The 24689-nt window shown below is 34.2% G+C and overlaps 2 protein-coding genes across 2 annotated transcripts; both read left to right on the top strand.

Moving 5' to 3' along the window:
- The first annotated feature begins 3477 nt into the window (after positions 1-3477).
- Positions 3478-20889, top strand: LOC149901519 (protein KRI1 homolog). The gene is made up of 11 exons (XM_090111016.1): positions 3478-3656; positions 3741-3941; positions 7704-7834; positions 9707-9855; positions 11161-11305; positions 17018-17227; positions 18016-18151; positions 18359-18438; positions 18786-19067; positions 19543-19712; positions 19975-20889. The coding sequence occupies exons 1-11, from the start codon at positions 3539-3541 to the stop codon at positions 20816-20818; spliced, it is 2466 nt and encodes an 821-aa protein (XP_089967142.1). The 5' UTR covers positions 3478-3538; the 3' UTR covers positions 20819-20889.
- A 515-nt stretch (positions 20890-21404) lies between these two features.
- RpS9 (ribosomal protein S9) lies at positions 21405-23632 on the top strand. Its single transcript, XM_090111038.1, has 4 exons — positions 21405-21508; positions 21853-22084; positions 22381-22567; positions 23432-23632. The coding sequence occupies exons 2-4, from the start codon at positions 21862-21864 to the stop codon at positions 23604-23606; spliced, it is 585 nt and encodes a 194-aa protein (XP_089967164.1). The 5' UTR covers positions 21405-21508; positions 21853-21861; the 3' UTR covers positions 23607-23632.
- The last annotated feature ends 1057 nt before the right edge of the window (positions 23633-24689 follow it).

The raw sequence follows: 24689 nt of genomic DNA on the forward strand, positions 1-24689 counted from the left end.
CTGTCAGCCGGTTTTTAAATTCTAGGCACAGATTCTAGGTTAGAATTTTTTTTCTAAATGACAGTGCCACAGACTCGAATTCAAGCATTTCAAGCTGTCATTATTAAACCCAGATTTTTTTATTTACCTCTGTTGCATTTTCAACATATACTGCAGGACAATCATCAATCATTGATTAAAAAAAGTGTCCAATATCGTACAAAATACGTCAATTTCACTCAATCATAATCCTTTATTTTATAACATGAACGGATTATTTTGATGAACGCACTAATACCACAGTATTACCATATTTCCTACAGTATGGCGACGAATGTACTTGTGCAGAGAAACGGAGGGGAACTGGCGGGGGGTCGGGCGACGCGGGCCGCTTAATGCAATCACGCTGAGTTTGCATTAACTATCGCGAAAGGACGACGCAATCGTATTTTTTGTGTAATAATTTTATTATACATAGGTACTTTCATATTCTATTATGGCGCGCAAAAACTGTTCCGTTTACGGATGTAAATCTACATTGAAATCCCAAAAGGAAACAATATTTCAGAAAGATTGTATTAATTGTATCTGTTGAATTAAAATCAAAGCTATGTATAATATGTTGTCCTCATTATTTTCTAATCAGATTGTACATCCTAATGCGAATGCATTACTTAGTTAAATGGTATAATACAATTAAGAACATCCAAAAATAAAGTGTCCACGTAAATAATATTTAGCAGTGCAATATATGTAATTATATATTTATGAACAAATAATTACATCAGATTTAATAATCGCAATTATTTTGAATTAGATTGTAAACATGAATAAATGATTTCATCGTAATATTAATAATCATAATTGTTTTATTTCCCATTTGTTGCAACCCTAGCGTATTTTCGTGTGGCAGCGTAAGTACCTACGCTGGCGGCGGCATCGCGCGACATCAAAGGCGATTCCTTACTGTAGGAAATAATATTGTAATACTGTGCTAATACCGTAGACAGAGAAACCAATAGACAAATTGATAGTTTATGTCGCATTCACACAAGAAAAAGAGCAACTTATGCCGGTGTTGTGTAAAGAAATGAGAGAGAACGATAAAATTTTTTGTTTCACCCAGCGTGCCACTTTTTTCAAGAAAAGAAACCTACTTTGCTAAACAAAGTTTGACAGCTAACTATCGTCTTCCCTAAAAATATAGTTTTTACATGTTCTAAGTTACGTAATTCATGGTATGTTTGGTTTTTAATGATTTAGACTTACTGTTAATACCTTATAAAATAATACCATGGTGCGGTGTAGCGTTAAAGGGTGTTAAAGTGATAGTGGAACGAAAATGCCTGGATTGTCTTTTCACTCGTAAGTATACAACTCTTTATCAGTTTATAGGCCTTCATGATATTTCAGCGTGTTAATATATTGTGTATCACGTGCTGTTGACTTGAATACATTGTTTAAAAACCACAAAAATAACAATTATAAATTTTAACCTAAAAAATTTTGTGTTGCCAACTTTTCTACAAATTGTTACCCACTATTATGGGAAATAATAATATATATTCTGCAGTGTGTATTTAATTAAATATCTGAAATATTCAATGGCTTGTTCCAGTTTTCCTGAACCGGATAATTTACGACAAATTTGGATTGTAGCTACAGGATGAACAGATTGGAAACCAAAACCGAAGGTTAGAAAGTATTACGGCAATCACCACCACCGCGACGCTGCCCCGCCGAAGACAATGGACACTCTTGGTTCCAACTTCCAACATTGAACCGGAGGGACGTAGTTAATTAAGTTAGAGATAATTTAAATGTAATTTTTTTATAACAATAAATTATTATTAAGTAAATTTCGTTTTTTTTGCGCGTTCGCGGGTCGGTCAATATAATTAACGTGTGTATCTGTTAATACTTACGAAAATAAACATTCTTTTATTTTTTTTATTTTATTTTATAAAAAATAATGAACAATCGAGTTTTCATCTACATTATCATTACATACACATTTTTATATGGGATTATGATAATGATATATATTATACATACTAGTGGTCCACCCCGGCTTCGCCCGTGGTACATATTTCGCAATAAAAGGTAGCCTATGTCCTTTCTCAGGTATCAAAATATCTACATACCAAATTTCATGCAAATTGTTTTAGTAGTTTAGGCGTGATTGAGTAACAGACAGACAGACAGACAGAGTTACTTTCGCATTTATAATATTATATAGTATGGATTATATAATATATAGGTATGTGTATATACATAATATGTATTACCCATCTAAAAGTAATATGTTTATTATATACTAGCTGCGCTCCGAAAACCATACATACATATGTACATACATAATTACAAACATTTTCTCTTTATAATATTAGTATAAACATGTAAGTATGTAATGTGGATATCTCATTATTATCCACTTATGTTATGTGAATAATGATATTGAGAGATTTGTATAGGTCTACCAGAATCTGATGGCATATTTATATTTAAGAAATAATAGATTTTCATATGGCAACTTAATTTGACAATATCAAATTGGTTGTCAAATTATTTGTCTTCTTTGCAATTGATGAATTAATTTTTAGAATTTTGTCTAAAAAATCTTTGAAAAAGTCGAAAAAGCCGCTGCGATCACAAGCAAGAGGTGTTGTTTATAATGTGTATAGAAAAACATTCGATGAAGAAGGGTCAAACACATCACAATTTACAATTTTGAATATTTTATTGGTCAATTGGACTTACCCGTTTTGATACTTTAAATTAAAAATATTATATGTAGGTAACTATAATATTGTTTGTTGTTTACAATATAATTTTATGAAAACTTATTACAGGAGTTTCCAATACGGCTATTCCAAGTCAATTTTATAATGTGTATATCTATTAATACTTAATATTTACGATAATACCTAAACAGTTTTATTTTAATTTATAATAAATTATAAGCAATCTAGTTTTGATCTGCATTATCATTACATCCATATTTTCACATGGCATAATGATAATGAATATACAAATATAGGTGTGTGTAAATAATAATATGTATTACCTATATAAAAATAATATGTATATTATACGTGTAACTTGTATATGTACCTACATAATATTAAGTGGATATCTCATTAATAAATACAGTATAGCCACTTATGTAATGTGACTAATGATATTGAGGACAAAATAAAAAATAAGCAGTATCAAGATCGTTCAGTCCATTTTCCCTAGGGTTGCACACTCAAAATTTTGATTTCCCTAATTGCCATCAGATTCTGGTTTACCTATATCTTACAAATTGCGGGGTAAATTTTCCCTCACATGGTAACCCTTAATATTGTGACGTATTCTTTTTTATCTCTTTCTGCGACACGCATTGCCGGTGTCTATTGGATTCTCTGTCTACGGCTAATACTTTGTTATGACTTTCTGTGTCAACCTGTGATGACAATAATTGACAATTCTACAGTGACAACATTTGGAATACCATGTGGAATGAAAGTGGATTAAAGTGTGATCAAAAATAATTTTAACATTTATCTTTTAAAAAATGACTAAAAAGAAATTATTTGATGAGGATTCTGAAGAGGAAGAAGTTAGTTTAAAAACAGAAAATGAATATGCGAAGAAATATGATAGGTGGCGCGAAAAGGAGGAGCTACACAAACGTAAATATAAGATTTTATTTTTAATGAGATGAGATAAGTTCATATAATAAAAATCAATTAATATAATTACTTTATTAATTTCAGTGGAACAGAAGTATGGATCAAAATCCTTAGATTCAAATGGATCGGAATCAGATAGCGAAGATGAAAGCGATGAACCGCCAGAAATAAACGAAGAAGTTGAGGTTCAATTCCTTAAAACCTTATCACTATTGAAAACTAAGGATCCTAGAATATACGACCCGAATTATAAGTTCTTTGATGAGAAAGTAGAGAAGGAAAAAGGTATGCATTCCTAAATTTTTTTTAAATACTTAGTTATCTTCAGCAAGATACCTAAAATTGGTCGATCAATTACACTGTTGGATAAGTAATAATTTGATAGAAAGAAAATACATTTATTACTAATGCACACTTACATATACAGTGTGTCCGGACATGACATACCGATATTTGAAGGGGCTATTCTCCAGGTATTTTTATCGACAATTCAACCCCTCTACAGTCCCCTACCTCACCCCCCTCAAAATGGCAAACCTATCAATTCGGATAGTGAATTTATGAAAATTGTAATAACTTTGAAAGTGAGTGTCACAAAATACTAAATTTGGTTTTATTTGAACAATAACAAGTTATTCTAGGGACCACTAAACAAATTTAATTGATAAGAGTGATGAAACATACTTAAAAAATTCGAAAACCATTTTGAGGGGGGTGAGGTAGGGGACTGTAGAGGGGTTGAATTGTCGATAAAAATACCTGGAGAATAGCCCCTTCAAATATCAGTATGTCATGTCCGGACACACTGTATATACAAAGAAAAAAACTGCAATAGTGAAACTTAAAACTAAGGGGAAGAATATTGCAGTGTGCCACTGTAAAAGGGGCAAACCACTCATCACTCTTTGTGATATATTCTATCATACAACTTAATAATAATAATAATAATAAGCTTTATTTATTCCACCTTACAATTAATAATTAATACATATACATATGACATTTTAGTTTTTTTTTTTTTATCTATTCATTGTTAGGTGGCCCCATAAGGGTAAAAGCCTCCTCCATCTTGTACCAAAGATCCCTATCTTGGGCCATACGCATCCAGTTTTTGCCTGCTATGTTCTCTATGTCGTCCACCCACCTCTTCTTCTGCCTTCCCACTTTCCTTTTGCCGATTGGGCCCTGCCATTTAGTGGTATGATATGTCCACCTGTCGTCTTTATATCTAGATAGGTGTCCTGCCCATTTCCACTTTTGTTTCAAACTAAAATTAAGTGCATCTGTTAGTTTGGTTTTCTTGCGAATGTCCACATTCCTTTGTTTTTCTATTCTTCTTAGTTTCAGTATACTTCGTTCCATAGCATGTTGGCATGATGAAATTTTGTTCTTGACTTGTTCTGTAAAGACCCATGTCTGGCTTGCATAAGTAAGGCTTGGGAGAATACAGGAATCCATTATTGTCTTTTTTATTTGACGGCTATAATTGCCTTTTAGAATTTCTTTTTGGGCCCAGTATTTTTTCCAGGCTGTACTTATTCTTCTGTCTACTTCGTTTTCGTTGCTTTTTGCATCAAAAGAAACCAACTTTCCAAGGTACACATATTCATTTACATAGTCTATTGGGCTTTCCTCTATTCTAATTGTTTTCTTTTGACTATTTGACATAATTTTAGTTTTAGATGCATTCATGTGTAGGCCAACTTTTATGCTTTCAGAATTTAATTTTTGTAGCATTGATTCTAGCCCTGTTGCAGACTCACTGAAAAGAACAATGTCATCAGCAAACCTTAGATGTGTAAGTTTTTTATTTCGTATCCATATGCCATTATTTTCCCACTTAATGTTTTTAAAAATATCTTCAAGGACGGCTATGAATAGCTTTGGAGACAATGGGTCACCCTGGCGTACTCCTTTTCCAATTTTGAATTCTTCCCCTTGTCTTTCCAATTTTACTCTGCTTACACTTTTAGCATAAATGTTTTTTATGATATTTATATATGCATTGTTAACATTGTTGTTTTGTAAGGCTATCCAAATGTATGGGTGTATTATGCTGTCGAATGCTTTGGAATAGTCCACGAAGGCTATGTAAAGAGGTTTGTTGAATTCTCTAAATTTCTCTATGATTTGTTCTATTGTATGGATGTGGTCTACTGTTGAGAAGTGCGGCCGGAAGCCCGCTTGTTCTATTGGCTGGTTCTTGTCTATATCTGGTGTTATCCTTCTTAGTAAGATTGACGAAAAGAGTTTATATATTGTAGATAGTAAGCTGATGGGCCTGTAATTGCTAATGTCTAGCGGGTTCCCTTTTTTATATAGCAGTATTATATCGGATCTACACCATTGCAATGGTACTTGCTCTTTTTCCAGTACTAGGTTGAATAGATCCTTTAGGTATGCAACTAGGTATGGCGCACCGATTTTCAGGGCTTCATTTGTGATATTATCTTCACCTGGACTTTTCTCTGGTTTCAATTGTTTAATTTGAGTTATTATTTCTCTTTCTGTAATTGGGTCTGGTGCTGTTTTTGCTATATCTTCTCCACTTGTATTAATACCATTATCGTTTTTGTCTTTTTGTGTTGAATCATGTGGTGGTTTTCCATAAAGAGAAGTATAGAAAGCCGTTGCACATTCTATGATGCCCTCTCTATTCTTGATTTCACCCTTTTCGCTGTTCAGACTTTGTATCCAGTTTTTATGAGTTGATAATTCTTTAAAGGCTCTTTTGGAACTCCGGAAAGTTGTCATATTTTTTTCTATAATTGCTCTTCTATGATTAGCATAATCTGTTTTGATTGCTTGATTGGTTTCTTTGAACAGATTCTTGAGTTGTTCTCTTGTTTCTTTCGATTTGTTCTTTGTGAACATAAGTTCAGTTCTTCTACGGATTAAATTCTGTGTGTGTTCGCTAATGATCTTCTTTTTTTGTCTATTGTTTTTATCCATTCTAAGGCTTTTAATGATTATTTCTTCCAGTTTGTTGCTGAATGATTGTACAGACTTATCTTCTTTTAGGAATTCTCTGAGTATTGGTAAGTTCTCTTTTAGATTTTGTATGTAGTTTTCTGTCTCGTGTGTATACTTCAATTTGCTGGGCATGGTTTTGAATATTCGACGGTTCATTTTAGGATTTTGTATTTTTAAAGAGCATCTTATCATTCTGTGGTCTGATGGGTAGCTTATTTTATTCAGGACTTCAATATTTGTTACAGATTTTGGGTTGGAACTCAATATAAAATCGATTTCATTTCTTGTTTTGTGATCTGGTGATAACCACGTCCATTTTCTGGAACTTCTCTTCTTGAAATATGTGTTCATGATGGACAGCTTATTCTCTTGAGCGTATTGTATTAAGCGATCACCTCTTGCGTTCCGTATGCCATAACCGTAATTGCCCAATACGAGATTTTCATGGGGTTTTGGTTGTCCAATTTTAGCATTGAAATCTCCGATGATTAACCTGTTGTTGTCCGCTAATTCTTGAGCTCTTGATAGGTCGGTGTAGAATTTTGTGATTTCGTCTTCGCTTGAACTCTCTGTGGGAGCATATACTTGAATCAGTGATAGTGTTCCTTCCTTGAAGTTCAGTTTTAGCAGAGCCACTCTTTCTGATATTCCTAGAAAGCCCGATATGTTGCCTCTTAGCGATTTCTTTATTAAAAATCCTACACCATGAAGACCCTTAGTCTCTCCTCTATAACAAAATATGTATTCTTTATGTTCTTCAATGGTGTATCCTACATGTATCCTACATTATATCATGTTATACAACTTAATAACATGATATAATTATGTACTTTTGTTTTTTATTTGAAACTAGCTGTTCCGCGCGGTTTCACCTGCATTGCTCAGCTCCTGTTGGTCTTAGCGTGGTGATATATAGCCTATAGCCTTCCTCAATAAATGGGCTATCTAACACCAAAAGAATTTTTCAAATCGGACCAGTAGTTCTTGAGATTAGCACGTTCAAACAAACAAACAAACTCTTCAGCTTTATAATATTAGTATAGATTAATACATGTACAAATCATATGATTTTAGAAAAGAACGAGGAAGTGAAAAAAGTAACATTTGCTGACAGTGATGATGATGATGATGATGGACCCAACATATTCAGTATTGAAAAGAAAGCTGAAATTGATGAACCAGTAAAGAAAGATACAAAACCTGAGGTATTATTATTTTCACTTATATTGTCAACTAGTGAACCCGCCAAACTCCGTTTTGCCACCTCATGTTAAAATACCAAACAAAATGTTACATAAGGCGCTGTATGTGAAAAATGATGTTCCCGGTTTTCCCGCTTTTCTTTTGAAATGTTTCCTGAATTTTCTTTGCTACAAACCTCACAGAGCCAGAGACCATTCCAAAGAATGCAAATCTGTGGAAATCGGTTCGAGCATTCTGGAGTTATAGCGTCAGGAAGGAATTCCGACTTATTTTTATATAGTAGATTAAAAAAATAAAAACATTTAAAAATTAATTTAAAGGGTTCATTACAAATAGCTAAATATTTTCTTTGTTGTATTTTATTCAGCATACAAACTGCAAATGCAAGTCATGGACATAGTCCAATTATACTAGTTTCTTGCCTTCCAAAAGACCTTTATGTTTATAAGAGCAACTATGGAGTTTCTTGCCGCTTCTCCTTATATACTGCTTTCCGAATTGGTGGTAAATGTTAAAATATGTCATTAAGATTCAAAAGTGCTTTTATAAGAAGTCTAATTGAATAAATAAATGTTTGATATTGTAATTATATACCTACTAGCGACTCGCCCCGGCTTCGCACGGGTGCAATGCTGATACTAAATACACTACAGAAAAACTGTGAACGTTGTATATAAAAACATAGCGGCCCGCTCCGACTTCGTACGGGTATAAAATAGATAGCCGCGGGCGGCCGGCCGGTACCGCCGCAATCGCTACGTCCCGCAATTTTTAAATCTGTAATATCTTCGAATATATTCACTTAAATCATACGGTGTAAAAGGCCATATAGATCTAAATTAAATGACAATGACAGTAGCGAGAACTAATCTATTAGCCAAATCGCCTCTTATTTGTGCATTTCGTACAATTAACGAATTGCACAATATAATAGATGTGTTTTCTTGTAGTTTGAGCGAATTTTCAAAGGTACTACTAAATATATTATGCTATCAGCAGAAATGTTAAGTTTATGAATTATTGAGGCTTAATAGGCTATTATTGTGTTACAACGTGTTTATTTTTATATTTTTATGAGATATGTTTGTTTTTCTTAATTTATAAAAGAACTCTGTCGAATTAGGTTAACCTGTAATGATAGTTAGTTCTATGGGTGTGTGTAAATAAATAAATAAATGACAATGTATTCAAGGTATTTAATTGGTTAAGGATTAATGCTGTATTGGTTAAAATCGCATCGAAAATTAGCCATTATTTGTCGTAAAAAGTAAATGACAAAAAAAAGTTATTGTGGGTTATCCATAAGAGATAGACATATACCATCGCGGACTTTTCTGTAGACCTTTTCAATGTGTATAATATTTAGTACATTATTTTGATAAAACTCGTAGGGTTCAGCCTGCGTTTGCAATGTAAGCGGAAAAAATGTAATTTTTTACGACATCACATTAGAAACCTCAAAAATAACAGTTCTTCTCCACTATTTAATGGATGTTATTATACATATAAACCTTCCTCTTGAATCACTCTATCTATTAAAAAAAACCGCATCATAATCCGTTGCGTACTTTCAAAGATTTAAGCGTACAAAGGGACATAGGGACAGGGAAAGCGACTTTGTTTTATACTATGTATGTAGTGATTCTTATTATTGGTTTCGAAGAATGTGTCATAAATAAATAAAAAAAGACGTGTGGCACTCGGGGACTGGCGCGGTAAAGCTATTGCATGCTATGCTTTCAAGCCACACCTCCGTGTCCGTCGGAGTGGGGAGCGTGAGGATTTTTCGTTACGGAATTTCTGGATTCGGTCCCCGCGCTCAAGGCCCGCGATAGAAGCTATGCAATAGATTAAAATTTAATTAATATTTACAGGATGGGAAACTAAAAGATTTCCTAACAGGCAAGGCTGAGCATATAGATGATGAGGTAGAGAAAGACTTGGCTCCACTCAAGTCATTATGGTCGGACCCTACGCTGAATGATGGAGAGGCGTTTCTGAGGGACTATATATTGAATAAAAGGTGAATATTGCGTATTCTTGTTGAAGTGAAAACTTCTTTAGCGGCGTTGGGTATAAAATCTTAAACTCGCGTCAGGACACGTGACCTGATCGAAAAAGCGTAAGACGGATGGATATCAAACATGCTGAACGTTAATAATCAAGTTTTCACTTCTGCCGGCACTCCCGGAGTGCAACCCGTCTTTTTTATTTAAAACAGTTTTTGTGTGAACTTTGTTAACCCATTGAGCCCCAAGCGGCCCGATCGGTCCATGACACAATAGATTTTCTATTGTGTCTGTGGTTCCGGGGCCTGAGTTATTAAATCACTCATGTAATAATACCAGAAATTATTAAATTATTATTAAAATTAAATTATTTATATGATTATGACTGAATCATATGATTATGTAGCATCTGGTTTCAACTATGGTTAGGGAGCCAGGTGCAAATTTGGTTAACTATTTCCTCTCAAGAGATAATTCGTCAGACGCATGAGAGTATAGTATTATAAAGCCTCGTGAACGTCAGCTGGCGCTCGGTTGGGGGGGTGAGCGGTTGTAGCCTCCCACGCACATAGGAAAAAAAATACATTCATTCATTCATTTCCTCTCAGCTAAAAATTTGTCAAATTGTAGCTAACCCAATATCTCAACGAAAAAAAATAGTCAGCTGGTTACAAAATGGTGTATTATACGTCAGCTGGTGTCTCGAACATGAAAGTTAAATTTAAAGAAAAATTTATTTTCCGTTATTTCCTCTCAAACAAAAATTTACCTGATGATAGCTTATATGTAACTGTGGATAAATATATATGTCAGCTGGCTGTATCTTGGTGGAAAAACCGTCAGCTGATACGGGAGGCTACAACCGCTCTTCCCCCCAACCGAGCTCCAGCTGACGTTCACGAGGCTCCATAATACTATACTTTGATGCATTTTACTAATTACCGCTTGAGAGGAACTTGGTCATAAAATCTGCTGCTGGCTCCCGGACCACTAGTAGCTAGTATTTCTATAGCCTATGTGTTTTTCTGTTAGATGAGCTACATCACTGCTAAGTATCATCAAAATGTGTTCCATACAATATTTACAATTTAGGTTTCAAAATTCAATGTGGTTTCCACTGAAAATAAATGGAGAATATAAGTTAAATCAATATATTAGATTTTCTAGTGGATTAATATTCCGTTCCGTTTATTGAATATCCCGTTTTATATCCCCCCCCAGAAGACATTATAAAATTATTTTATGTTACACAAACTTTATATTTTTATTTTGCTTGCTTCTATAATAAATGTTTTTTCTTTATGTCTTTCAAATTCTAGATATTTGGATGATGATGATGAAGCAGTGCCAGAAGAGAAAGTAAGAGATGATGAAGACTTGGAAGCTGACGAGAAGACGGTCGAGGAGCAGGGGAAATTTGAACGGGCTTATAACTTCCGCTTCGAGGAACCGGATGAGGAATATGTTAGTAACATAGTTATTATTCTTGATGAAAAGCAATGAGAGAATAAAAAATGTATGCGTGTACTAGAGTACACACGTAAGAAGTGAAACTTCTTTACGGCCTTAAAAATGTCACGAGTATGGCGTAACGCAAAAATGTCACGCGTACGGCGTAACGCAAAAATGTCACGCGTACGGCGTAACGCAAAAATGTTACACTAAATTTTTGTCCAACCCCTATAAAGAAGTTTCACTTCAATAGTCATATCTTATCTTAATATATTATACTAGCGACCCGCCCCGGCTTCGCACGGGTGCAATGCTGATACTAAATACACTACAGAAAAATTGTGAACGTTGTATAGGTATAAAAATATAGCGGCCCGCTCCGGCCTCCGGCATCGCACGGGTATAAAATACATAGCCGGGCGGCCGCAAACGCTACGTCCTGCAATTTTTAAATCTGTAATATCTTCGAAAATATTCACTTAAATCATACGGTGTAAAGGGCCATATAGATCTATATTAAATGAACAATGTATCCATGGTATTTAATTGGTTAAGGATTAATGCTGTATTGGTTAAAATCGCTTCGAAAATTAGCCATTATTTGTCGTAAAAAGTAAATGACAAAAAAAAGTTATTGTGGGTTATCCATAAGAGATAGACATATACCATCGCGGACTTTTCTGTAGACCTTTTCAATGTGTATAATACTTAGTACATTATTTTGATAAAACTCGTAGGGTTCAGCCTGCGTTTGCAATGTAAGCGGAATAAATGTAATTTTTTACGACATCACATTAGAAACCTCAAAAATAACAGTACTTCTCCACTTCTTAATGGATCTTATTATACATATAAACCTTCCTCTTGAATCACTCTATCTATTAAAACAAAACCGCATCAAAATCCGTTGCGTAGTTTCAAAGATTTAAGCGTACAAAGGGACATAGGGACAGGGAAAGCGACTTTGTTTTATACTATGTAGTGATAAATCTCGTGTCACAATGTTTGTCCTCAATGGACTCCTAAACCACTTAACCGATTATAATAAAATTCGCACATCATGTGCAGTTCGATCCAACTTGAGAGATAGGATAGTTTAAACATGTAGGTACCACGGGCGAAGCCGGGGCGGACGGCTAGTATAATAGAAAAACAATTATAACATAAACAGTAAATAAAAATATTCCTTCTAAAGTTAGACTCAACCATAATATTTCTTTGAATACATTATTTTTCTTACTCATCATCCACTGACATGGATTAAAATATTTTAAATCACTACAGCAGTTTTTATGTTTATCTTGCTGTCCGCGGACCGCGACTTCGCTCACGCAGTTTGTGTAGTGGAAGTCGAGTGCGCTTGGAACAAAAATGGCCAGCTTGGGGATCGTTGGTAACTCAGATCAACGCGTTCGACGTAATGTAAGGTGCGTCCACACTAGCAAACATAGTACGCGTTAAATGATCAAGTGTGGACCCACCTTATTAAGTCAAAAACTGACGTGGGCTATAATATAATCTACATAACACGCGGAAGAGCTTTCAAATAGAATAATAATCTATAGAATCAATAATGAAATGGTGAACGTCCTCATTTTGAAGTCGGTTGAACATATTATTATGTACATGTTTGAGATCCATTATTTCACATTACACCATTTCGACCGATGAACAAACATTAGGTAATATAAACACAAATGCGTTGGAACATCACGATATATATTTTTCAAAGCGCATTAGCGACATAGCCGTCAGCCATGATGGCGGGTGATCAATCACACATCTTTGTCAGTTCTGAGGATATTTACACGAAAAATGTTGTCTCCTCGGATTAACTTTTTGATAAGTTCTAGACGTGATTGCGAGTTATATTTTGATTTAACGACATTGTCGTTGCGTCTGTCATTTTTCAGAGTAGTTTGGCGTTTGCTTAGGGCGTTTGGAATACAATATTATTACCCGTCTGGAGCAGAAAGAGGGTTATGATGTATGTATGTATATGCAATGTGCATGTATGTCTATTTCTTTCACATAGAGCATAAAAGGCTTGCTTTTTTATGTGAAAAAAAATCCTCATCGAAAAGAAATTTTATTAATATTTGCAGTCGAATTTTAGGTTTTTAATAATATCTTGTTTAATGTAAGTAAATGAATTTTCATTAATATTAACATGATAACAAACATAACCCATACTACCCGTTAAAATTTCTCACCTATTTCTCTTTTACATCATCACTACATAGTATAAAACAAAGTCGCTTTCTCTGTCCCTATGTCCCTTTGTACGCTTAAATCTTTGAAACTACGCAACGGATTTTGATGCGGTTTTTTTTAATAGATAGAGTGATTCAAGAGGAAGGTTTATATGTATAATAACATCCATTAAATAGTGGAGAAGTACTGCTATTTTTGAGGTTTCTAATGTGATGTCGTAAATAATCCGCTTACATTGCAAACGCAGGCTGAACCCTACGAGTTTTATCAAAATAATGTACTAAGTATTGTACACATTGAAAAGGTCTACAGAAAAGTCCGCGATGGTATATGTCTATCTCTTATGGATAACCCACAATAACTTTTTTTTGTCATTTACTTTTTACGACAAATAATGGTTAATTTTCGAATCGATTTTAACCAATACAGCATTAATCCTTAACCAATTAAATACCTTGAATACATTGTTCATTTAATATAGATCTATCCCTAGACCCCTATCCCTTTGCACCGTATGATTTAAGTGAATATTTTCGAAGATATTACAGATTTAAAAATTGCGGGACGTAGCGTTTGCAGCGGTCCCGGCCGGCCGCCATTGCACCCGTGCGAAGCCGGGGCGGGTCGCTAGTTTATAATAATTATTATTGAGACCAAAGACTTACAAAGAAACAAAGCTCCAACATGACCCAAAATGTTTTGTGTAAATGATAAAAGTTTCAAGCACGCAGCTGCTAAAAAGTGTTGTAAGGTTAGTGAGCTTATTTTCGTGTTAAACATAGATAAAATAATGCAATAATTTAGATGCACTTTAATGTACTATTTTAATAAGCATATGATAATATGTGTTAACTATAATATGTACAGGCTAGTCTTAAAATAATGCTTTTACATTCAGATAAAAATCTTAGTTGAGTAATCGATATAAATAATTTATAATGAGTAAAAAGTAAAATAAGCTTTTTGTGAAAATGCGTGCGATTAGAGCTTTTTGTGAAAATTAAGCTCTCCGTGCGATTAGAGCTTTTTGTGAAGATTAAGCTCTCCGTGCTCTTAGAGCTCTTTGTGAAAATTAAGCTCTCCGTGCGATCAGAGCTTTTTGTGAAAATTAAGCTCTCCGTGCGCTTAGAGCTTTTTGTGAAAATTAAACTCTCTTTGCGATTAGAGCTTTTTATGAAGATTAAGCTCTCCGTGCGATTAGAACTTTTTGTGAAAATTAAGTTTTCCGTGCGATTAGAGCTTTTTGTGAAAATTAAGCTCTCCGTGCGTTTAGAGCTTTTTGTGAAGATTAAGCTCTCCGTGCGATTAGAGCTTTTTGTGAAAATTAAGCTCTCCGTGCGCTTAGAGCTTTTTGTGAAAATTAAACTCTCTTTGTGATTAGAGCTTTATATGAAGATTAAGCTCTCCGTGCGATTAGAACTTTTTGTGAAAATTAAGTTTTCCGTGCGATTAGAGCTTTTTGTGAAAATTAAGCTCTCCGTGCGAGTAGAGCTTTTTGTGAAGATTAAGCTCTCCGTGCGATTAGAGCTTTTTGTGAAAATTAAGCTCTCCGTGCGATCAGAGCTTTTTGTGAAAATTAAGCTCTCCGTGCGCTTAGAGCTTTTTGTGAAAATTAAACTCTCTTTGCGATTAGAGCTTTTTATGAAGATTAAGCTCTCCGTGCGATTAGAACTTTTTGTGAAAATTAAGTTTTCCGTGCGATTAGAGCTTTTAGTGAAAATTAAGCTCTCCGTGCGTTTAGAGCTTTTTGTGAAGATTAAGCTCTCCGTGCGATTAGAGCTTTTTGTGAAAATTAAGCTCTCCGTGCGCTTAGAGCTTTTTGTGAAAATTAAACTCTCTTTGTGATTAGAGCTTTATATGAAGATTAAGCTCTCCGTGCGATTAGAACTTTTTGTGAAAATTAAGTTTTCCGTGCGATTAGAGCTTTTTGTGAAAATTAAGCTCTCCGTGCGAGTAGAGCTTTTTGTGAAGATTAAGCTCTCCGTGCGATTAGAGCTTTTTGTGAAAATTAAGCTCTCCGTGCGATCAGAGCTTTTTGTGAAAATTAAGCTCTCCGTGCGCTTAGAGCTTTTTGTGAAAATTAAACTCTCTTTGCGATTAGAGCTTTTTATGAAGATTAAGCTCTCCGTGCGATTAGAACTTTTTGTGAAAATTAAGTTTTCCGTGCGATTAGAGCTTTTAGTGAAAATTAAGCTCTCCGTGCGTTTAGAGCTTTTTGTGAAAATTAAGTTTTCCGTACGATTAGAGCTTTTTGTGAAAATTAGGCTCTTCGTGCGATTAGAGCTTTTAATGAAAATTAAGCTCTCCGTGCGATTAGAGCTTTTTGTGAAGATTAAGCTCTCCGTGCGATTAGAGCTTTTTGTGAAAATCAAGTTTTTGTGAAAATTAAGTTTTCCGTACGATTTGAGCTTTTTGTGAAAATTAGGCTCTTTGTGCGATTAGAGCTTTTAATGAAAATTAAGCTCTCCGTGCGATTAGAGCTTTTTATGAAGATTAAGCTCTCCGTGCGATTAGAGCTTTTTGTGAAAATTAAGCTCTCCGTGCGATTAGAGCTTTTAATAAAAAATAAGCTCTCCGTGCGATTAGAGCTTTTAATAAAAAATAACCTCTCCGTGCGATTAGAGCTTTTTGTGAAAATTAAGCTCTCCGTGTGATTAGAGCTTTTAATAAAAATTAAGCTCTCCGTGCGATTAGAGCTTTTTGTGAAAATTTAGTTTTCCGTACGATTAGAGCTTTTTGTGAAAATTGGGCTCTTCGTGCGATTAGAGCTTTTGGTGCATTCATTTTTGAGGTTATCACGAACAGACGCGGCGGAGGACTTTAATAGGCATGACGACAGTATCCATAAATTATCGTATTAGTGTTTTTAAGGGAAAATGTATAATAAATAAATTAAATATAGTTACTTAGAAATCTTAAAAACATTAAGATTAATGAGATTATCAATAAAATAAAAATTGAAATTCAGCAGTTGGCCATTTTGACTAAAACACGCGTGACGTAAGTAAACAACTCACGTCAAATGTGTTTTGTTGTAATGAATATGTTGAGAATACGCATTTTTATTTATTTTCTATTGTTTCACGTACGCTTTATCGACTCGGAACAGAAATATAATTGCGAATTCACGAATACATGGTTCGGGGTTCTCCGCGCCAACTTTATACAATCATTTCTTATTATTTTCTCGCTTGAAATAATTACTGACACATTTTTGAGCATTATTTTTATGTGGATTCACACTGCAATACTGCACACCACTTATAAACTTTGAAATTCGTTTCTATAACACATTAAATAAATATTTTTTTTTTAGTTTTCAAAATCTTTCGGAAGAGGATTTCAAAATCTTTCGTCATGCCTAATTTTCTTATTAAGTACATAGTAGGATTACCCATTAGTTGACAGAACTCCGTAAAAAATGGATCCATACCTGTCTCTAACTGCCTATTGTTGCTTATGTTTTAATTACAATATAAAATTATAATATAATGCATTAAATATTTCTAGCTAAAACGCTACCCCCGTACAATGAACTACATACGTCCCAAAGACGACCGGCGCTCACGCAAGCGAGCAGAGATACGAGAGAGGAAAGAACAAGAAAAACAGAAGAAAATGGAAGAGATCGCAAGAATGAAGGCGCTCAAACTGAAAGAGATTCAGGAAAAGATCGCTAAGATCAAGGAGGTTACCGGCAATGAGGATCTTGCTTTTGAGGTATGTTTTGAGTGTAAAGCAATTTTACTTGTGAATAAAGCTTGTTGATTATGTAAAAGCGAGTTTCCTATAAATATAGCTGGTTTATTTAATTTGTCAAAAATTTTTTTTAACAAATCTAATATATTAGGAAATGAATTTCATAAAATTATTATAGATAATAATATTGATACCTTAGAATACACATATAAATTGAAGTAGAAGCGACATACGCGTAAAACACGTTCCCTTTGAAGTCAGCTAATTAGCCAGGTTGCGTTTAGTCGGCGCTAATTCTATCTTTGTCTCACTACAGAGTTCGTGAATTTGTCTGTTACTATATGTTTGTGTGTGTGTGTGGAATGTTTATGTTGGTAACGCAAAACAGCTTTAACTGCTGGTTTCCTCGCATATACCGCTTCATTGTCGGTTTATATATGTATTCTTAGATTGATACTTAATATTAACATCATGTCGGTTTTAAAACTATGAAAAATACAAACAGCACTTATGAAAAACAGATCACAATTACTTTATTTAATAAATCAAAAATCCATACTAATATTATAAATGCGAAAGTAACTCTGTCTGTCTGTCTGTTACTCAATCACGTCTAAACTACTGAACCAATTTTCTTGAAATTTGGTATGGAGATATTTTGATACCCGAGAAAGGATATAGGCTACTTTTTATCCCGGGAAAATGACGCAATCCCGGAAATCCCACGGGAACGGGAACTATCCGGGTTTTTCTTTGACTGCGCGGGCGAAGCCGCGGACGGAAACCTAGTATTGAATAATTGTCCACAGGAACAAGATATAGAAGGTGACTTTGATCCCGACGAGCACGACAAAAGAATGAAGCAGCTATTTGATGAACAGTTCTACGGCCAGGCTGATGATGAAAAACCCGTTTTCCCTGATCTCGATGAAGAACTTGAAATTGGTATAATTCACAAAGAAATAATTTTCTTTTTATATACTTAGAATAGATGCATCGATGCTGTCTATATTTAAATTAAAACAAAGTTGAATTAATTGTAATAAATAAATTGTTACAACTTTTGTATATATGTATAGCTAAATATAAAAAACTCGTAAAATCTATTTGCAAGCAGTAAAGCTAGAAAATAATTTTTAACTGCATTTTCAGAAAATTGGGATAACTATGAGAATGAGAAGCAAAATGTTGATAATGAAGATGGACCTCATTGTGAAGATGAAGATTTTAATGTAAGCTAAATTTATGAATGTAGTAACTTGGTGCAGAGGAAATTTAAAAAGGCCATTTATAGATATAACAATAACTTACAAGTGTTTTAAATAAAAAAACACGTGTGGCACTCGGGGACTGCCGCGGTAAAGCTATTGCATGTTATGCCTTCAAGCCACACCTCCGCCCGTCGGAGTGGGGAGCGTGAGGTTTTTCGTTACTAAATTTCTGGATTCGGTCCCCGCGCCCGCGATAGAAGCTATGCTAATAGCTTAAAAATACACTGATTTATTACTATGTTATTATGTAGATTGAAAAAAAAAAACATAAATTTCACGTTATTCCACATTGTTTTATTTCTCCACAGATGGACGCAGACTACGATCCCAAAAAGGCAAAAGAGAATCTAGTAGAGGAATTAAAAAGAAGCGTGGGCAAGAAACGCAGAAACCGTAAAAGAAAGTCCAAACTTGCTGAAATTTTAGCGGAAGATAAGCCAAAATTTGTGCCAGATGTTGAAAAAACATACAGTGAATTCATGGAGGAATATTATAAGATGGATTGCGAAGATGTGATAGGCGGAGACTTGCCGACCAGGTTCAAATATAGGGAGGTTGTGCCGAACGACTATGGACTTAGTATAGAGGAGGTAAGGCTTATTTTTTGAAGTGAAAACTTCTGTAGCGGCGTTGGGTATAAAATCTTAAACTCGCGTCAGAACACGTGGCCTGATCGAAAAAGCGTAAGACGGATGTTTTTTTTTTAGCCCTTATATTCCATGCGTAAGACGGATACCATTCCAATATATCAAACATGCTGAACGTTAATAATCAAGTTTTCACTTCTGCCGGCACTCCCGGAGTGCAACCCGTCTTTTTTTAATGTTCTATAACATCTAATCCTAAACTACCTTCAAGTTGTTAGAACTAGATGGAAGGCATTCAAGTAAAAAAATAATCACCAAAATTGGTTCAACCAATCGAAAATCGAATTGTGAACCTCTTTTTTTTAAGTTGCAATGATACTTCTAACTTTCTGAAAACTATTTTTATTTAATGATCAAAAATTTTTGTATGTTTTTAACAAAAAATACATAAGTATATCAAAATAATATTTTTTCACAGATTCTCTTAGCTGATGACAAGGAACTAACTCAATGGGTGCCTTTGAAGAAAATAGTTAAATATCGTCCGGAAAATATAGAGAAGAGTGAAGTGAACACATACAGACAGAAAGCAGCTGACGAAAGACTTAAACGCAAAGTATTGCCGAGTTTGTTCAAGGATTTACCTGAGTAAGTTTTATTTCACTATTGAATTATTATAAATTTATTAAATACAAAGATAATTTATATTAAATGGTCGCAATTTTAGACTAGTTCTCTTACAAATTTTGTGGTAATAATACTAAATGTAAGTCTTGTTATTCTAAAATTAAAATAATTATTTTTAACCATAAACAAAACCACCTTTGGCATGTCAGAAGTAGACCAAATTTAAATGCGACCACGGGAATAGAAATTTTATAATAAATATTATTTTTGTTTCCATTTTTAGGGAACCAGAAGTGGTGGTACCCCTTGAAGAAACAATCAAAAAGAAGAAAAAGAAAAAGAAGAAAAATAAAACTAAAAACGAAGATGAAACTGAAGTTAGTAATCACAATGTTGATGAAAATACAGAAATAAATGAATTACCTGAAAATAATGATACAGGAATAGAAAATGAAATTAAAACAAAGAAAAATAAGAAGAAGAAACATAACCATGAAAGTCAAAATGCAACAGAAGTAAATACAGAAGATAATAGCAATAATGTTGTTGATGAAAATACAAGCAATATAAATGATAATCACAATAATAGTGCAATGCAAGAAGAAGCTAATGAAGGTAAAAAGAATAAGAAACATAAAACTGAAGTAACTAATAGTGTACAAGTTGATGAAAAAGAAGTGGTTGATGAAAATAATCAAATTAGCAAAAATTCTAGAAGGAAAAAGAAAAACAAAAATAAACAAATTAACTCTGATATTCAAAGAAATGGTGAAAGCACACAAGCTAACACAGATAAATCGATAAATATTATAGCTACTAATTTTGGAAAGAAAAAGAAAAGTAATTCATTCACAGTTGAGGATGTGAATTCTGAATTAACTAAAGCAAGTAAAACTGGAGTTTTCAATAAAACACAAGGACAAAAGAGAAAAGCTAATTTCAATGATGATAATGCACCGAAAAGGAAGAAAAACAAAAAACAATTTAATAATGATAAGAAAAAGACTTCAAATAATAAGTCTAGTGATAATAAAAATCCTCTATCAAAATTATCAGATGAGAGATTGAAAGCGTATGGGCTTAATCCTAAGAAGTACAGGAGTTTCTTGAAATACAAAAAGTTTTAACTTTTAAGCAATGTAAATATTTTAAAAATACAATTTGTAGAAAATATTTAATAAATTTATTTCTATATGTATTAACTTTGTATTCCTATTATCTATGAATGCCCCTTTATGTATTTATACATTTAAGAAAAATTGGAACATTTAAAAATGCTGTTTCAAATTCGACAGTAGTTTCTAGTTTAATTTCACTTTTCTGACTAATAAAAAGAGTAAGAATGCTGGAAACCGACAGATATTATTCCGGATTATTACTCGGATATACTCGAATACCTTATTTTTTTACTTCTGCGAAGGTTCGAAAATGTGCTAGTTTGCTCTTTGCCGTTTCATATCTAACGGTAACGATATAATATAGTATATATCGTTACCAGAATAGTATATATTATATTATACAGATATACTATTCTCATCTGAAGAAGCCACCTAGAAGCAGAGTATACAATTACGTATTTAAATTATAATTACATGGAAACTTTTATGGTGTAAAAAGTCTATTATGTACATAAGAAATTATGCTAGTGATTAAAATTGTTAAATTCGATCAATACAGATAATAAAACAACTGAAGTACAATATCTATAACCTGTAGTCTCTGGACTTGCCCCTTGACAGCTGTCGACGAGTTTATTTGACTGTCAAAGTGACAGACCTTTTCATAACCTCTTTTTAGGCGAGCCGTGTTGTGTGCAGGTGCGTTGTGAAATAGTTATTAGTAAATAATTAAAAAAGGTGCGAATTTGAATTTATTTCGGGAAAATAATACTGCATTAACAATTATAAAAGTGTCCGTGTCAATTATTATAATTTGTGATTTATTTATAGTAAGGAATTAGCCCGATGGAAATAGATTAATTTTACATACTGTAGTATCACCAAACTAAGTTCGAGTTTGAAAAGTGTTAAGCTGTGAATATAAATGAATTAACATGTAATATTTATTTAAGAAGTGCCTTCTCTCAAAAGTGTTTTAAGTTTTAACCTATTATTCCACCGGTCTATAGTGTTGTGTTATTAATCGTCTTTTATATCGATAGCTCGCCATCATGGTGAACAACCGTGTGCCGTCAGTCTTTTCCAAGACATACGTGACGCCCCGTCGTCCCTTCGAAAAGGCGCGTCTCGACCAGGAGTTGAAGATCATCGGTGAATATGGTCTGAGGAACAAGCGTGAGGTCTGGAGGGTCAAGTACACGCTGGCCAGGATCCGTAAGGCCGCCCGTGAGTTGCTCACCCTTGAAGAGAAGGACCCCAAGAGATTGTTCGAAGGTATGTTCTACACGTTGACCTTAAAATTAGGTTATGTTTTTAACTTTTTAATTACCATGTTACCATACACATGCTATGATCATTTTGCAAATTACTGAATTAAATATCAATTTTAAATTTGTAAGATTAGAAACAAAGAATTGAACACAATTTTTTTTTACCATGATGAACATTTATGGCAACCTCTTGACATACTTATAATAAATTGATGATTCTATTTATCCTGAAATATCTTATTCTCTATAATTTTGAATAAAATCCTCGATCCTTACTTAAACACTATTTTACCCTTTCAGGTAATGCGCTTCTTCGTCGTCTGGTCAGAATCGGCGTGTTGGACGAGAAACAGATGAAACTCGATTATGTGCTCGGTCTTAAGATTGAGGACTTCTTGGAGCGTCGTCTGCAGACGCAAGTCTTCAAGGCTGGTCTCGCCAAGTCCATCCATCACGCTAGGATCCTCATCAGACAGAGACACATTCGGTGAGTTGATGCATTTGTGAATGCACATTTATTGTTAAACTTGCGGTCCACCCCGGCTTCGCCCGCGTTTTCAAAGAAGAACCCGCATAGTTCCCGTTCCCGTGGGATTTCCGGGATAAAACCTATCCTATGTGTTAATCCAAGTTACCCTCTATGTGTGCTAAATTTCATTGTAATCGGTTCAGTAGTATTTGCGTGAAAGAGTAACAAACATCCATACAAACTTTCGCCTTTATAATAGTAGTAGGATTATAGGTGCAAAATGTTCACGAATTGTAATAAATAACATAAATTTCATAACAACCTCATAACATGGTTAGGTATGTACTATGTTTGTAATATTCAGTATTCTTGTTCGATAACAATTTTATTTAATATGTGTATGGTATTTGACAATACAATCAAATGCAGGTGAAGCAGAAATCCCGGATGAAGCCGGTTTGAACTTGTGCCTATTATCATAAAGACCACTTGATTCTCAACTTGTTGAGATCAATGTCTTGAAATATTTGCTCTTTTGAGCTTTTAAGAGGTAAAGTATGGTGTTTGTATCAATACATGGACATTATTATATGTAGATAAATAGAAATACATTATTATTACTTTGCTGCATCATTTATTTCATTAAACATTAATTTAATATTGGTATGGTTTCTGAATAAATTCCTAAAAGCTGATTATACGTATCTACTATCTATTAAGCCATGGCTGATAAAAAAAATATTGTATATGAGCTACAATACCAACATCCATCAAAATTCAAATCTATCTTTGTAATAAAATATAGTTTTACTGTCAATAGATCTTTTAGAAAATTACTGTAACTTTCAAGTAATATAACTTATCACAAAAATTAATTTCCAGTGTCCGCAAGCAAGTAGTGAACATCCCATCGTTCATTGTCCGGCTGGACTCAGGCAAGCACATTGACTTCTCGCTCAAGTCGCCCTTCGGCGGTGGCCGTCCGGGTCGCGTCAAGAGGAAGAACCTCCGCAAGGGACAGGGCGGTGGTGCTACCAATGATGAAGAGGAGGATTAGACTAATAAACTGATGTTTATACATTATACTGTGTTTTATTTGTGTTTTTTTAACAATTTAACTTGACATTACAAAAGTTTATAAAATTGATAAATCAATTTTACATGTTAAGATTATTCAGTCAAAGTGATCATAAAATATTCACTACTAGCGGTCCGCCCCGACTTCGCCCGTGGTACATATTTCGCAATTAAAGGTAGCCTATGTTCTTTCTCAGGGTCTAAAGATTCTGTGCCAAATTTCATCAAAATCGGTTGAGAGGTCGCATAATGGCGCAGTTTCATTAGTCGTTAACTCGTTCGGTATACAGCATACGGGGAGTCCCCGCAGGCGAGATAACAACCAATGAAAACAAGTTCCCCGCATGCTTAATACCGACCGTGATATCGACCAATGAAATTCATCGGTCAATATACAGCTTGGAAAATGGAGGTTCTCCCTACACCCCGCATGCGGGCCCTATCGACTAATGAAAACGGTTCCCCGAATGCTGGCCCTGTGGCACGCGTTCCAGAAATCTCTCGCACCCCGCATGCGGGCCCTATCGACTAATGAAACTGCGCCATAACAGACAGACCGAGCTACTTTCGTATTTATAATATTAGAGATAATGGGTATCTTTATCTACCTAATTCTTATGGAGATCAAAAATAAGATGTAGAAGTAGATAGTAGGTAGCTCAAGTGTCAATGTTTAGAATTAAATGAAAATAAATAATAATAAGTTATTTCTATGGTTGCGGGAAAGGGTGCGTGCACGGTTGTGTTCAGAATGTGCTAGGTACTTATATCTGCGTACTTCACTATCACTACATAGTATAAAACAAAGCGCTTTCTCTGCCCCTATGTCCCTACGTATGTAATTAAAATAAATTTAAAACTATACATCGAATTTTGATGCGGGCTGCAGCTTTTTTAATAGATAGCATTGAGGTATTATTATTACCTAAGTAGTACATAGTAACTCAATGATAGATAGTGATTTAGACAAAGCGGGTGGAAAGCGAAGTAATACTAATTTTATAAATGCGTACTAAGTAAAATGACGATGGATGGATATTTGCTACCCACAGTTGCCACAACT

Source organism: Colias eurytheme, chromosome 16 (genome assembly GCF_061535395.1).
Source record: "Colias eurytheme isolate Ceu_HAF_F1 chromosome 16, ilColEury1 Martin Lab GWU primary, whole genome shotgun sequence".
Lineage (NCBI taxonomy): Eukaryota > Metazoa > Arthropoda > Insecta > Lepidoptera > Pieridae > Colias > Colias eurytheme.

What these genes read in the sequence shown, in the direction of transcription:
- RpS9 (XM_090111038.1), top strand. Translation starts at nt 21,862, where the DNA reads ATGGTGAACAACCGTGTGCCGTCAGTCTTTTCCAAGACATACGTGACG. An exon ending in CCCCAAGAGATTGTTCGAAG is followed by an intron (nt 22,085 to 22,380) that starts GTATGTTCTACA and finishes TTACCCTTTCAG; the next exon opens with GTAATGCGCTTCTTCGTCGT. An exon ending in ATCAGACAGAGACACATTCG is followed by an intron (nt 22,568 to 23,431) that starts GTGAGTTGATGC and finishes ATTAATTTCCAG; the next exon opens with TGTCCGCAAGCAAGTAGTGA.
- LOC149901519 (XM_090111016.1), top strand. Translation starts at nt 3,539, where the DNA reads ATGACTAAAAAGAAATTATTTGATGAGGATTCTGAAGAGGAAGAAGTT. An exon ending in CGATGAAGAACTTGAAATTG is followed by an intron (nt 18,152 to 18,358) that starts GTATAATTCACA and finishes CTGCATTTTCAG; the next exon opens with AAAATTGGGATAACTATGAG. An exon ending in TTGTTCAAGGATTTACCTGA is followed by an intron (nt 19,713 to 19,974) that starts GTAAGTTTTATT and finishes TTCCATTTTTAG; the next exon opens with GGAACCAGAAGTGGTGGTAC.